At 46.5% G+C, this 15,365-nt stretch overlaps 1 protein-coding gene across 5 annotated transcripts in view; it reads right to left on the reverse strand.

The window, feature by feature from the left end:
* Nucleotides 1–2,776: 2,776 nt before the first annotated feature.
* Nucleotides 2,777–15,365, reverse strand: part of nkd1 (NKD inhibitor of WNT signaling pathway 1) — a 76,606-nt gene continuing 64,017 nt past the window's right edge. For all 5 annotated transcript variants that reach the window (XM_035629544.2, XM_035629541.2, XM_035629543.2 and 2 more), the window contains 6 exons: nucleotides 11,512–11,615; nucleotides 11,249–11,344; nucleotides 9,327–9,474; nucleotides 8,379–8,460; nucleotides 7,844–7,971; nucleotides 2,777–7,311 (listed from right to left, as the gene is read on the reverse strand). In XM_035629544.2, coding sequence (XP_035485437.1) covers nucleotides 6,782–7,311; nucleotides 7,844–7,971; nucleotides 8,379–8,460; nucleotides 9,327–9,474; nucleotides 11,249–11,344; nucleotides 11,512–11,615 — 1,088 coding nt within the window. In that variant the 3' untranslated portion in view covers nucleotides 2,777–6,781. The remainder of the gene's footprint in view (nucleotides 7,312–7,843; nucleotides 7,972–8,378; nucleotides 8,461–9,326; nucleotides 9,475–11,248; nucleotides 11,345–11,511; nucleotides 11,616–15,365) is intronic.

Genomic DNA, 15,365 nt, shown 5'->3' on the forward strand with positions numbered 1-15,365 from the left:
AGTGCACCAGAAGTGCACAGTAAGGGCTTGTTGGTCAAAAATGTAAGGGTGGCAGAGGGTGATAGGAGAAGAGGTGCTCTCGACATTGATGAGTCTTCAAGACGTTCTTGGAGATAAAGAGAGACACCCCTGCTGTGATGGCATTTGGGTGGCTTGTTCTACTCTCTCGGTTGGCAGCGCCAGATGCCGTTCCTTGGAGGAATGCGGTGGCCTTCGAGGAACATACGCCCGTATGATTGAGTTCAAGTAGATGGCTGCAGACCAAGACGTTGCTCTACAGGCACGCATTTCTGACCTGAATTTGATTCAGATCAATGTGTAGCGGTGTGACGTGTGCCCTTTTGGGCTGATTGAAGACGAGACGCACCGCCACATGCTGAACAATCTGTAACTGTTTCACAGCGATTGAAGGGAGGCCTGCCAGAGGGGCGTCGCCAAAGTCAAGGCAATAGATGCCCATAGCATTTACCAAGAATTGGGAGGCATTCAGAGTCAGATAAGGGCTCATTTCTCATATGTTGTACAGTGTCAAAGCAGTATGACTGGGAGACAAATGCCATATGTTTGGAGAAGGTGGCATTCAAACATGACATCCTGATTTCTCGTAACCTTTGTTGGGGTGAAACATAAAGGGGTGATATTGATGATGATATTGTGCTGGAGAGATTGATTGGCTGGGAGATGAGCTGACATTCGCATTGAGATGGTTGGGAACGACGGTTATAGTTTGGTATGTTTAAGTAGTAGTGGTATGAAAAACCATGTGAGCCGATAATTGGACCCAAGTAAGTAGTGTATATCGCAAAGCAACCCTAGCGTGACTCTTGGGCGAGGGGATGGCATGAGGATTCTTGTCCCTGCCATGACACATGGCACATGAAGGGAATGTCCGGTGAGATAGGATTCCATCCAACAAAACACTCTGCCAGAGATGCTCTTATCGGATAGAACGGATAGCAGTGGTTCACTGTATCAAAGGCTGGGTATAGGTCCAGCAACCGACGACTGAGCTGTAGCTCAAGCTGCCCTCAGGGCTTCAGTCACAGATAACATCGGTTTCAGTGGAGTGGCCACCCTTAAAGCCAGACTGATTTGGATCAAGGAGGGCATTCCGTGAGAGGAATTCTGAGACCTTTTTGAAAACCACCGTGATGACAGCCCTAGATAAGAAGTAATGAGATTGGTCAACAGTTCTCAACTGGAGCAGGGTTTTACCTGAGTGTGTTTAAATGCAGCTGGAAATGTCCCACCAAAGCCAGGCAAGCTTTTTATCAGGTGTGTGGCACAATGGTGGAAGACATAACTTGGAGGGTGTTGATGGGAATGGAGTACAGCGCACATGTCGTAGGGTGGCTACCACACTTGTACGAGTATTTAATACCTTGTTCTCAGTGAGAGGCCTGAATGAGACAAGTGATGCACCACTGACCAGGGTAGACAGAGACGTAAGTGTGGTTGGACTGCTGAGCGAGGTGGTGAACCATAGTCAGGAGAAGACGGAGAAGAAAGAGCATGACAGCAGAACAGAGTGCTGGAGTGACGACATGTTTGCCTTACTGCTGAGCTGTCGTCAGTGAGAGGGCTGACCACGGTGGGGGGTCTATAAATGAAGATACATACTGTAGAGTGAAGGGAGTGAGATAATGGTCAAAGAGTTGCATTGGTGTGACCGTTATGCAGTGTGTGGCACAGTGTTAGACGAGAATGAGGTCAAGCTAATAACTAGCTTTGTGACTTTTTTTTTGGGGGGGGGGGGGCAGACGAATGTATCAGGGTCAAAAAGTCGGCCATGTGGATTGTTCATGTTCTCCATGTGCCTCGCTCTGCAGGTTAGGAAAAATGGGACATTGTTATAATTGTAAACATAGGCTGACAATTGGATGTCTGTCTGCATTTGTTTTAGTCTTTAATTTCTTAGCCCTGTGAAAGCCCCTCCAGGCCACAACCCTACACGGGATTAAGGGTACAGATACAGATGGCACCAGATATTGATCTTTCAGTGTGTTGTTGACCTAAATCGATGAACATGTTGCAGCCATGTTCATAAAAAGAAGTCAAAACTGGTTTTCATTCAGAGAAAGTAAGCATCATCCACTGACAAGACTCCATTAGCTTTTGACATTTTCGACATGCTCTGGCTCAGGACGTAGAGACGGCCGCCCACTAAACTGAAGGTCGGCGGTCCGATCCCTGCTTCCCCTAGTTCGCAGGCCGACATGTCTTTGGGCAAGACACTTCACCCTAAATGGCCTCTGATGGCTCTTCCTTCAGTGTATGAATGTGACTTGTACTGTATTCTGCTTTGAGTGGTCAATAAGACGAGAAAAGCGTGATATAAATAGTCCATTTTAAAAGGGGAGAGACTGCCAGCAATGCAGAAGAGGTGGTTTCAGAACATCCATGTGTAAGAATCTAGTGTTGAGGCCAAGTGAAGAAGAAAATGACTAAATAAGAATACCACTCGCATGTCTTTATGGTAGCTATGAAGCAGCCGTCAATTAGGGCACAGCATGAAGACTGGAAAGAGGCGGCTCCATTACATTTCCTTTTTAAACCTACTGACCCCTCTCAACGGTAAGTCTCATTCTCTCTTAGCAAGATAGTGAACACCTTAATGTCCTAAATTCAAAAACATATGTCAGCAGATTTTTATTGCAATTCAGTACAGATGTTCTGTTTGTGCATTCTCATATCCTTAGCTGGTATCAATTTATGATAAAAGTTATATGCCATTTACACAAAGATCGGTGAAAAATTAAATGAAAACTCCAGTCAGTTAGTTTATCAGGAACATGTTCATACTTTAATAAAAGGGTATTTCCCTTGGCACAGATCTGCTATCAAATAAATAGAGCAATTAATCAAATACAATCTATATAAACTAAACAAGGTCATGGGAAAAAAACAAAAACATTAGGAGGGAAAGGGAAAGAAGAGCTAGTGCTAAACAAGGTTCTTTTACAACAAATACCGAGTGAGAGTGTGTCCGTGTGTGGAGACAGAAACAACTTGTGGTAGAGGCAGAGAATCACTTCTCCCTGCCGAGTCAGATTGGCGTGGCAGATACTGTGTTAAGTAGTAGTACTAGCTGACAGTAGGCATGTGAGACAGTTCGACAGTCATTCGTTACATATAAGACTTATTTTCTTTCTACATTATGCTGGTTCAACCGTTCTGTAGTCCACTATATACACTGGATTTAAAAACAATGTTGATACATCGATATTAGTTTAGCAATACACACTGTAGTAACCTGGAGATGAGGCTCTGGATACTGAATATCCTGTACTACAGGACAGGTGATGGATCTAGGGCAGTTTGTATGACATGATAAAAAAATTAGTTCCTAAAGGAGACGTTGATAATTTCAAATATTAAAGCCACACCTGCTCTCACATTATAATCTGGGAAACAAACTCCGGTAGTATTAGAGGGATGGCTGACGAAATGATAAGAACAACCGCACGTTTTTTTCACCCCTCTCAAAATATTGATATATTATGACAATATGACAAAAGGTGGAGTGAGAGGGTTAGAGGAGAGGGTTTTAAGATCACGGTTTTTAAAGGTCTGCTCCCTCTAAAGAAGGCTGTGTGATAAATAAACAGAAAAAGAACGGTTTTCCCAACCCTGAACAAATGCTGTTGAGGTGCCCTTGAGCAAAGCAAATCCTCCCTCGTGGCTCCAGCGACTGTGCTTCGTGGCCAAAGTACATTTGTCGTTTTCTAGAGAGTAGTCGGTAGGCTCTAGTGTGTCTTCAGGTAATTCTATGCATGTGAGGCCAGGGAGTGACAAAAATGAGTTTTGTGTGTTCTGTAAAACCCTGGGAGAGAGAAATTTAAAAAAAAAAAAAGGTAACCTGACCGAGCTTTTTCACCCCAATTCCTTCAGAAGCCCTCGGTGCCCTCACCGTGTCGAATCAGACCTCCCTGCTGGACAAACAGTCGCCTGCACAACCATTTCCACACTGATTATATTTAGAGTCACACATTGGTACCAGCATCGTTTTGGATGAGGTGCAAGATTATAGAAAGGAGTCACAGTTTTACGAGGGGGCAGGGAGCTCCACGCTTGTCCAGGAAAAGCGGTGTGAGGTGCGGAAGCTGAGGTATGGAGCGCAGCTGTGGTCCCCCCTCGGGGAACGACGCCGTCTTAACCACTGGGTCCCCGTGAGAGGACCCCGCCTCAGTGGTGCCTCCCTCCTACAGGACAGCTCGCAGCTGTGAGAGCACACTGAGCGATGAGGACGAGACTGGCATACACTGCATTCTCGCTCATCCCATAAACACATGCCTATGGTGGACTATTACAGTCAAACACACTGGATTGTTTGGGAATGAAGCCTGCCAACGATAACGGCGTCATCAAATCACCTCCCCTCTGTGTTCACGAGGCGACCTTAGAGCGAGGCACTTAAACTCTCGTTGCTCCGACAGGTCAGCAGACAGGCTCCGCTGGAAAGAAACAGGAAAGTTCTGCATAAGAACTTGAGCATCAGTAGGAAAACCAGTAAACAGTCTTCGCTGACTCTGACGGACCAGATGTGACAGTTAAAACACAGTTGGGTTTTTTTTTGCATGTTAGTGCCATCAACATCTGCTCGTTCATGGCAGCGCAGCATAGAGCATCGTGGGACAGGATGAGCAGACAGTCGGTCCCCCGTTGGCAGGAGAGCAGCAGTGGTGAGTTATGGGTGAGGTGGAGACTGCGGGCCGGGGGCCCAGTGTTATCCAGCACCAGAGGAATGAGACAGCTGAAAGGGCCGTCGCCCCGCCGCACCACAAAGAAAGGACCTGCTGACAGCTGCGGGACAGGAAGATGCCGCGGAAACACAGGGAGGAGCCGTGTGATCCCGGGCCAGGGGCTGGACAACAGAGCCGCTAAAGAAAGTGATTGGCTTGAAAAGTCGGAAAGGCCTAAGTCCAAAAAAGTAAACCGTGGCACATGACAACTTGCCCGGTGTGAATATGACTTACTGCTTGGATCTTGAGCCACTCGGCCACTGGGGAGGTTTACGTGCACACGCTGCACAACATTTCTACTTCTCTACATAAATAACTGTTGAGGGGGGGGAAAAGGTCACAGTCCATACTGATAGATGAATACAACATCCTCTGTGACAGGCTGGATGAAACAAGGTTTCTGCCTATGCAAAATATGTTTAAAGACATTTTTAGAGTGTTCTCTGCTGCTCTGACCTCACAGATACAGACATTTTCTAATTTTCATTTTAAATGTACCATGGGACCGATGACGTGATTCAACTGCTGACGTTTTGGACATTGAAATTAAAACAAAACCCTTTTGGTTCAAACACTGCCCTGGCCAAGGGAATTTAATGTGATATGTATTTCAATTGGTTAAGGCTGAAGATATTTCTAACTAATCTTAACAAAAGACCAATATAGTAACGTCTATATGAAAAGCATGCAGGCCATTGAATTACAGCTAAGCTTACAGGAATTGAACTCCAGTAACATTCTTTGATATGTATTCAAACTTACAGCCGTGTACCTTAAAATAATTACTGTTTTTATCCTGGTCCATGAACACAACTGAGTGATACTGAACAACAGCACTGTTGAGAGTTGGGATTTGACTCATTCTGCCATAATGACTTGGTCAGTTACGTTACGACAGTCGAAGCAGAGAGAGTGTGAGACTTAATAATAATAATAATAACACAGTTGTACATATTCTCGTGAGAATGGGACTCATAGTGGTCTTATAAAATGCGGTCGCGTAGGAAACCAAACAGGAGCTTCGGATAGCGAATACAAAGATATTACATTATCAATAAAGCTTGTAAAATTGATAACAATATATACCTTATGTACAGTTAATGTGAGTTAGTAAAAGTAAGGAGCTTTTTGACACTGCAGTACTACAGGTTGCGACACAATTCCTCTTCTTTTGAAAAAAAGTTACTTGAAAATAGCCTCTGAATGTTCAGTCAAAGTCACCGTTATAACAACAATTAGGATTAAATTAGAGGTAGCAGCGGATTTGGGATCTCTCTTGTTTTTTGTTTTTTTTACTTCATAACATTTTCAGCGTCTTCCTTCCCATTGAACTTGCTTACGGGGTAATGCGTGCTTAGATCACAATCTTCATTTTCATCTTCAAAAACCTGCTTTAAATACTCACGCACCCATGAGCGCACTTCAAGTGGTTTTCGACTGACACCAGTGTCGTGACACTCACACACTCGCACACAGGCTCTTGCTACAGCCACACATTTACACAATGTTTCACACGCGCACACACCAACAGTCGCACTCGCTATGCCCTGCTTTCCTATCACCTATATTCCTTCATATGTTTTCATCTTTACACCAGTCTTTCCTCCTGTCGTCCCCCCTGTTCCTCAAAAAACCTTTTGGCCTCGTGGTCTGGGAGGGTTGTGGTGCTGGTTCTGGAGCCGTAGAGTTTATCGGGTCGTGGGATACGAGGTGGGGGGGGCGGGGCGGGGGGCTTCTGAGCTGTTCCCCCATCCCTCCTCTCGAGCCCCAGCAGTGATCCTCAGTCCTGCTGCATACCCGAGCTTCTGTATGTCTGACCAACCTCTTCATAACACTGGTTAACAACATCCCAGCACTGGACAGCCCCTCCCACAACCCTCCTCTACTGTCCTTGTCCTATGTCGCCTACAGAGCCACTGGAGCGCTAACGGCACAGTGACTGAGGAGGAGGGCGGCTGCAGTCCGTGTGTCTGCAGGACTGGTGGGGTTTTTTCGTGGGGCTGCGGGAGTGCTGAGCTGTCACCGGAAAGTGTGGAAATTCAGGACTGATAAAAGTGGTGATAGTGGTGATGGTGTTCATGGTGGTGGTGATGCTCATGCCGCTGCACCACTTGTGCCAGCCCCCCCTCATATAGCAGCACGCTGGGCAGGTCCCTCACCTGCTCCTTCTCCACCACTGGTCTCGAGACCAGAGGGCCTAAGGCACGGTAGCCCTGGCTCTCCTTGGACCGCTGCTTGTGCTTGCGGTAGGGGGCTGTGGACTGGTGTGGAGGCGTCTGGCTCGGTAGAGTTGGGGGAGGGGGAACGCCTCGGCTCCTCATCACCCTGCCGCTGACTTGTGCGGGGGGCGCGCGGCTGTGGGTCTTGGGAGAACGGAGGGCATGTTTCCCCGAGTCTTGGCCTCGCGGCCGGGGCGGGTGGAGGCTTTCCGCAGCCACGGCGTCCACAACAGTCTGCAGGCGGCGGTGGTGGGAATGGGCGTGGCCGTTTTCCGGTTCATGGGAGCGGGAGCGAGTCTGGTTGGATGAGCGGGTCTGAGGCTCCGCCTTCGTCGGCTCTGGGACGGGAGCTGTGAGACAGACACAGGTGGCATCAAACGTCAAGGTTGCGGGTAAACAATTCCATCACGGGACAGCTTTAATACTCATTGAATGGGCACTCAAAACCCATTAATGTTCCATCATATCACTATTAAATATCCACTTAAAAGCTCCACGATAAGATTCGACAGCTGTGGAAAACCCCGACACACTGAGACTCAGAGCAGATCTCTGTTAGCACCTTACTCACAGAACAGATATTAAACTAATCATATGTCATCACTGACAATCAGATCAAGGCTACTGCTTATTAGACCCAGTATTTCACTTCACAGCAGCCCGTTCTGTTGACGGGCTTTAGCCTGGAACACTTGGTGTATTGTGCTTTTCTGAGCCCAGATGTTTGTGCTGGCGAAGAGCTCAGTGGGCTGGTGCTTCTACCTAATGGCTCCAAGCAGGTGCCGCAGTAATGAGGGCCCCTGGATGCAGCTTCAAAGGGGCCACGGTCTGCGTTTTCTCCCCCCCCTCCCCCGCCCTTACCCCTGGCACCGGTCCACTCACCGGCTCCAAAGCGGGATGTGTAGTTTTCAATGCCTGCCAGGTCCAAGTAGTGGTTCCTGCGTTCCAGGTTCTCATCCACACAGTGGCGCTGGCAGCCCGGCTGGGTGTGGTGGTCACTGTGGTGGCGCCTGTGGACACAAGCGGCACCTTTCATTAGGTAGCAGTTTGGGTCATCGAGGCGCAGTATGGTAGCGTTTGTGTTCCTCACGATCCGGCAGCGGCAGAGTAATTGTTAAGAGAAGCGAGATTGTGACTAGAAAATCACAGGTTTAAACCTTGTCTGTACGTGTATGCGCAGAGAGCTGACTCTCCCCTCCACCGTCGACTCCTCCTTAGTACAGTGGAGGGCAAAACTAATTTAAGAGTAGACGACTATTGCAGATCCCACGTGTGTTGAAAAAACAACTGCCTCTTACAACTGTTTGAGAAAATCTATAGTTTTTAGATGTTCAAATCAATGATATATAAAAAAATGTAAAAAAATAAGTAAAAAAGTTTCAATGATAGAAACCAAAGTGTTGGGGGGATGGTTTACCTTAGGAGTGCACGGGTCTTCTTGTCTGCACTCTTGGGGTCTTCTATACACTTGTCATTTTTCTCTCTAGGGTGGGACAAGTCTGTGTATGTGTGAAAGACAGGAGGCTATTATCAAAGAGAGCTACACAGAGCAGCCACACACACACACACACACACACACACACACACACATGACAACAGTCACACAAGCCTCAGAAGAAAGCAACCTTTGTTTTGGGGGTTTCACTTTGAAGATCTATAGAAAAGGAAAAACAACAATGCTTCATTTATTCTATTTTCAAATGCCAGCCTCTTATAAGGCGTGAAATGGAGAGAAAAAAAACGGCCGACTTCAGAAATAGTTTATTAAGGCTGCGAGATCTGATGCAGTTTGAAATTAGCATGAAGGCAACCGGCGATGTTTTCAAAGCGTGCTCTGTTTGAAACTCCTGACGGATATTTATAGCCGAAACAATAGGATGCAAACACACAGGAATATATACTTTTTGAGATATTTTTCACTGACGACTTGTTTACCAAGTCATCAGTGAGAAAAAGTTAAGTTGAACGTAGCTATATTTTCCCGGCAGCTCTGGGGGGGGGGGGACGAAAGGAAAAAAGGGAACTTTGGAGAAAAGAAAAATGGCTGTGGTTATCAAAAGGACTCGGCACATCTCTTAAGGTTTCTTTCAGAGTATTTGAAGGCGCTGAGGGAGGGGGCCCACTCTTGGCTCTGTCACTCCCCCCCATCATTAAAAATGAACCCCATTGAGTGGGAGAGAGATGGAGCGACTCAGAGACTGCACGGAACAAAGCTCTGACAGGCCTGGAGCAGCCGCCGTTCTGCATGACAACAAACACATCTCTGGCTGAGCTGACAGCCGGCAACACAAGGGGGACCCCGAAATGCCCTCTCTTCTCCTCCGCCCCCCGCCCCCCGCCCACTGTGCGCGAATGCGGGCTTTACCTGCCACACCCTGCGTACAACTCCTCCACCGCTGGCTGGAATCGGGGGCCACCGAGAGCTTGACGCGCAGCGTCTTGCTGCTGCTGGGAGAATGGTTGACGGAGGCGTCCACGACCTCGTAGATGGTGTGGAGCAGGCTGGTGATGTCCTGCAGGAGAGGGGTTATGGGAACATGTTCAGTCTTTTGATACACAGCTTCACTTTATCACTCAATCACAACATGCAAAAAAAAAAAAATGCAGATCTTTTGTTCACACTGACTTTCAGGGCAGATATTTTACTGGGGGTGAGGGGGGTGGGGGGGGGGGACTATTCTTATTACTGCTCCCTTTGAATTCAGTTTTCTGTATCTTTGTGCATGTGACACGAACTTCATGCTAGCTAGGAATTTAAAGAAGTGACTCAGACAACAGTGAACAGAGAAACACCCCGATGTCAGTTGTTTTAGATCAGCCTTCCAAGTGAAGCGATCAGACAGGGTGTAGAGTCAAGTTATAAATTCATGAAAAGAGATGTCTTGACGGTGGCAGAGGAGGCTGACTGGGATGTCAGGCCCGATACGAGTCATGTAACAGCCGTGCGCTTTTAACTCCTCGATTTCTCTTAAATGACTGGTGTCGTATCTGCATAGAGGGAAGCATCGGTGAAGGTTTTCAAATAAATGCACAAAAAGAGTATGGATACATACAGTACAAGGCAAACTCAAATGCAAACTGTCCACGCATGTAGGAACACAGAGGGCAGCGAAACGGTCATGATACTGCTCTGACTCAGGCCAGAGAAAAGGATGGATCACAGAGAAATAACCAGAGGGAGTCAAACCTCTCAAATTATTAATGATACCATGTTTACTTCAGAACGAAGAATAACTAACCAAATGTGCACTGCTCAATTTGCACATAGAATAAAGCCGTCTCCCGTGGCTGTTTAGAAGCTCTACGATCACACTTACCTAATGTCTCCCTCCTGGGTGTTAGTTAAAGCCCTGGGTCTGTTCTAACCCAATCATGATTTTAGGTGGAAATTTCACCTGGTATTCAAATGAAATGAATTGTCTTATACTGTATCTCAAATCTGGCTCCATCTTCAGAGCTCATTTGACAAAACTGCTGAGAATGACGCCTGTGCCCCACAGAGCCTGTGCCACTCTGACTCGCAGCTAAAAAGGGACTATTATGAATTCTTCAGGGCCCGGTTCCACACACTGGTTTCAGCCGTAGACGAAATGTCGGGAAAAAATTTAAATAAAACAAGGGCTTTCTGTATCATTTTTGGTTCTCTACTTTTTTTTTTATTTGTGTGAAGGGGTAAAAAAAAAAAAAATGGGTTGGAGAAGAAAGCTTTTCTTTCCTCCTCCAAGCCGCCGCCTGCCGTCTCGTGAGCCATGGAGCCACAGGCGATGCCAAAAAAGCTGCACAGCCAACTACACAGAGGACAGCTCCAGTCTCTTTGCGCTGTTTCAAGTTGTTCTCAAAAAACACGGGCCTTTCTGGATGTTCCCTCAGATATGTACCAGGCAGACGCGCGACACAAGGTACATCGCAGGAGCGGGGACACACACACAGACACACACACACACACACGGTGCTGGATTTGGTTCTTACGAGTGAGATTGAGTTGGAGGCTCAGAACTTCTCGCCTCACTTCGTTTTTGGGTGTGGTAACACCAGAAAAAGTTAACAGAGAAGTTCCTTATTCATTTTCAAGTAAAAGAATGAATGGGGCAGGTGCTGACCAGCCATTTTTTAAATACAGAAAAATAAAAAAAAATGCAAACTAGGAATGCCCCATATCAAAGAATCTGAATTACTTTTGAACAAAGTGACCAACGAAATCATCCCGGTGATGTTGGCTAATGTTTTGTTTTAATGGTCAGCTTTGTGTTCATTCACTTTCTCCAGATTAAAACCTCAGATTATTACCTCTCGGGTAACTTTGCCGTTGTTGTCAAAGTCGTAGAGGGTGAAGGTCCACTCCTGTCTGTTGTCCTCCTCCACAGACACAGCACACTCCAACTCCTGAAACAGCACCAAACGTGGAACCATCAACATCATCCAGTGTGTGGGTGCGCGTGTATGTGAGCGCGCGTGTGTGTGTGTGCGCGCGCGCTTGTGTGTGTCCTGCCATTGCCCTAGTTTCAATCAGAGGGGATGTAATAAACGTCCTGTTCAGTGTTGACACTCACTTCAAACTGGAGCTGTTTCTGTGGCCCTGCGGGGGATTGGCCGTCCCTCTCCTGCATCTTCTCCTCCACACAGCAGCTGTCTGTCTTCTCCGGGGGTAAAGCCACTGCAGCGACACACACACACACACACAAAAACACACACACACACACACACACACACACAAACACACAAAGATAAAAGAGAGAGCCTGAGGATGGGAACGTTGGGTGCAGTCATAACCTGAGGATATGTCGTCGCCTTCAAGTGTTGCCTGTGAGCTCCTGCTTCCGAGCTTGGCAGCTGCAATTAAGTTGTGTCACACATTCTCCTGGTTAGAAATAAATCTACACAGCCACACTCCTCACCGTTTTTGTCTCTGTGAATTCTATCTTTATATTAATATTAACAGATTGATCAGTAATATCATACATTCAAAGGCATTATAGGCACTGTTGTGCCAAGCAAATGCATACAAATAATCAACATGTTATTGATACAAGAAACAAGTTTCAACTTGAATTTGTGATAATATTCAGAATGTGGCAAAACATCAAAGCAGTTTGGATGGCAGTCAAAAGGGTTTTTGGAATTGTCACAATTATAAAACACCACGGGTAAGCAATCAGAGCAAATTGATCTGATTGACAAAATCACAACAGGTTTTTAGCTAAATCCATGAATACAATCACTAGACATTTTGAGGTACTTCTACCGGTACTGAAAATACACTTTGGGTACCGCAATTGAGGAATGGTTCTCTTTTGATGATTCCCTTTTTGCAGTGTTTCGTGTCAAATAATAATCTGCAGCTGCGTCATTGCAGAGAGCAGACGTGCTGAAGAATCAAAACATCAACATCAACAAAAATAGGGATAATAAACGCCTTGTGGTTGTATGTGTCCGTCAAACAAGCCAAGTTGCAGTTTACGTCTGTCTGTCCAGACCAATTTAATAAAAAAGTATCAAGTGTATTCGTTTTTCTCTAGTTATGGCCAAAAACATGTTTTTTTCCTGGTCACAGTGACCTTTGACCTCTGATCATCAAATTCTAATGAGTCCATCCTTGAGTCCAAGTGGACATTTGCGCCAGATGTATTGAATCTCCCTCCAGGCATTCCCGGAGATATCGTGCGCACAAAAATGGGACAGACACGAGTTCAGAGAGATCTAATCAGTTTGTCCTCAAGTCCAAGTAAACGTTTGTGCCAAATTTGAAGAAATTCCCCCCGAGGAGTTCCTGAGTTGTTGCACGAGTTCACCAGAGTGGGACAGATGGACGAACCCGAAAACATAGTGTATCCGGCCACGGCTGACGCTGGCGCGGAGCCACGTCAATGTTGAAACTGTGACAGCACGGACTCTCCACCATATAGTAATGTTTTTTCAACTCTGAGCAACAGTATATATATATATATATATATATATATATATATATATATATAATATATACTGTATACATCCCAGTGATTTCACACTGAGAGGGGATGTCAGACATGAAACTGAATGGTATGACATGCCTGAAACATGACAGAATATCAGGTGGCATACGAATATGAATGGTGGAACTAAAAGAAGCATCTGAACATCAAAGGCCTATATGAGGCCCCCGAGTCCCCGGCTCCGTGCAGCAAAGCTCATCATTTAATGGAATGACATAAGAGTGGAAGGAGACGGTCCAGAGGGAGTATGAATCTGTCACATTCACTTTCCCTGTCTAACTGGTGGTCAGACCAAGCGGGTGTGCAGCCTGAGGGCACTTCCTTTACCAAAGAAGACAATTAAAGTTCCTCAATGTCTTGCTGAGGTAAGCTGCCGCGCCTGGACTCTCCTTTAACGCGGAATATCAAGGCGTGAGCCTAGAGAAGTGTTCTCCACTGGTAGGAACACATCTGCCCTGCTTCACTATGAGTCAGTGAGAAGAAGTTACTTGAAAAGAGAAAACTAAACGAGCACCTTACAATGAATACAATCCATCAAGAAAGTTGTGTAGCCTTCAATTATTAACACTTCATAACTGTTATAATACGTATTACAAGTTCTAGTTAATTTTTTTTCTGCGTCAGAGATGGATGTTGATCCAAATGTGAGGCTAGCGGACATTGTTCTCTGTCACATTTGTGTGGCACATGTGACCACAGATACAAACACGTATCGGAGGCCTGGGAGATGAAGGTGGCGTCGGCTGCTTTTGGAGCCACCGTGAGTTACATCGCCTCATCTTCATGGATGTCTTTGAGCATTTTCTCAGAAGCTTGTCACAGCCCTTGTAGGTTTCTCGTCTCGCTCTGCATATGCAGCGAAACCCCCCACCGTCCCCATCCAATCACATCCCGGCAGTCCGTGAACACACCCGCAAACCCACGCAGACCCCGCCCCTCTCCCTCCCCCGCTCCTCTCTCCTCGCGCCACACTTTGAAGTTCCATTCTCAAACCTTTTGGACGAGGATCAGACCGGCTGTAAAACAGAATCTCTAATTAATTAAGCCAAGTCAAATCTGAAACACTGTTTGTTTGGTCGCCAGCAGAGCAGACACAACAGCCCAATTTCTTTCCTCCTGATCCAAAGCAGATCAAAGCGGACCTGTCTCATCCCTGGATAGCGGAAAATGCCAGAAATTAAAGGCATCGTCCCGGGGAGCTTTCCCCAACTTTTTTCAGAGGGAGCAGCGTTCGGGGTCCCACCGCTTGATCATCTGAGGTGCTCAAAGGGAACATTGTGTGCAAGGGCAAATCTGTCCCGTAGCAGGCTCAATATGGTCGTGAGACGCTTATCTCGGAGCTAATGAAACGCCGGGAGGAGGAACAGTAATCTGCTATCATCCTCCCCCCATGACCCCCCACCACCACCACCACCACCACAGACATATCCCGACTCTTTATGAGAGAAGCCGCCGCGAGGGGATTGGCTGAACATCAGATCTGAGGGGCGAGACGAGGGCAGGCGAGGCTGGCAGCCTCCATGCCAAACCTTTTCCAGCAGCCGTGCTCCACAGGCGTGCATGCACACTGTCGCACACGCACACACACACAAGTTGGGTGTGATTGCTCACGCTCCCTGTGCGATCACACCCAGGGCTACTGTACGTAACTGAGCCCCCCCTCGTACTTTCAGACAGCGCAGCGCTGGGTACCGGAGTGATTCTGTGAAGGGAAGCGTTACATTAGATGGCCTTGTGGTGGAAGTAACATTTCACATCCTCCTTCAGAAACTAACTGAGAAATTGAAACTGAATTACACATCAACAAGACACTTCATATTAAGGCCATCACATTTGGCTTCTTAGTGACCAGCAGCTGTGCCACACGAACAGGTGAAATATAATCTAAAGCAAGGTGCTTCTCAACATGAGTCTCATTAAAAAAACTCTTCCCTTGTCAGCAAAAGGAAACAGAACTTCTTGTGGGCCTGCGTTTCCTCCGTTACGTATCCTAGAGACATTTTCATCGTGGCTGCAATTTTTGCCAGCAAGTTCTTTTTTTCAAGGGGGCTTTCATGTACTGTGCGTTGGTTGACCCATCATCTCTGTTTTCCCACTCAGATCTTTGGACAATGGATTTGATCACGGCACTGAATACAGTTCATGCAGGGGATGTCATAATCCTCCACAGCTGAAAGCAAATTCCATGAGGGCAATTTATTCCAAACTAAAATAAAGAACAGTCTAGATAACAAGTTGTTTTCTCGTGAATCCACTAACACAGTCGCTGCAAAATAAAACATTTGATAATATCTCAGGAAGAAAAGAAACAAAACTTAGATGCATCCACCTCTGGCTCATAAAGGGAATCCAGACTCCGACTCTATTTTCAAAGGTGTGATGCTCGGGGGGGAAAAGCCTGCTGGTATGAAAAATAAAAAAGCTTGTTTTGATTA

This window comes from Scophthalmus maximus, chromosome 4 (genome assembly GCF_022379125.1).
Source record: "Scophthalmus maximus strain ysfricsl-2021 chromosome 4, ASM2237912v1, whole genome shotgun sequence".
NCBI lineage: Eukaryota > Metazoa > Chordata > Actinopteri > Pleuronectiformes > Scophthalmidae > Scophthalmus > Scophthalmus maximus.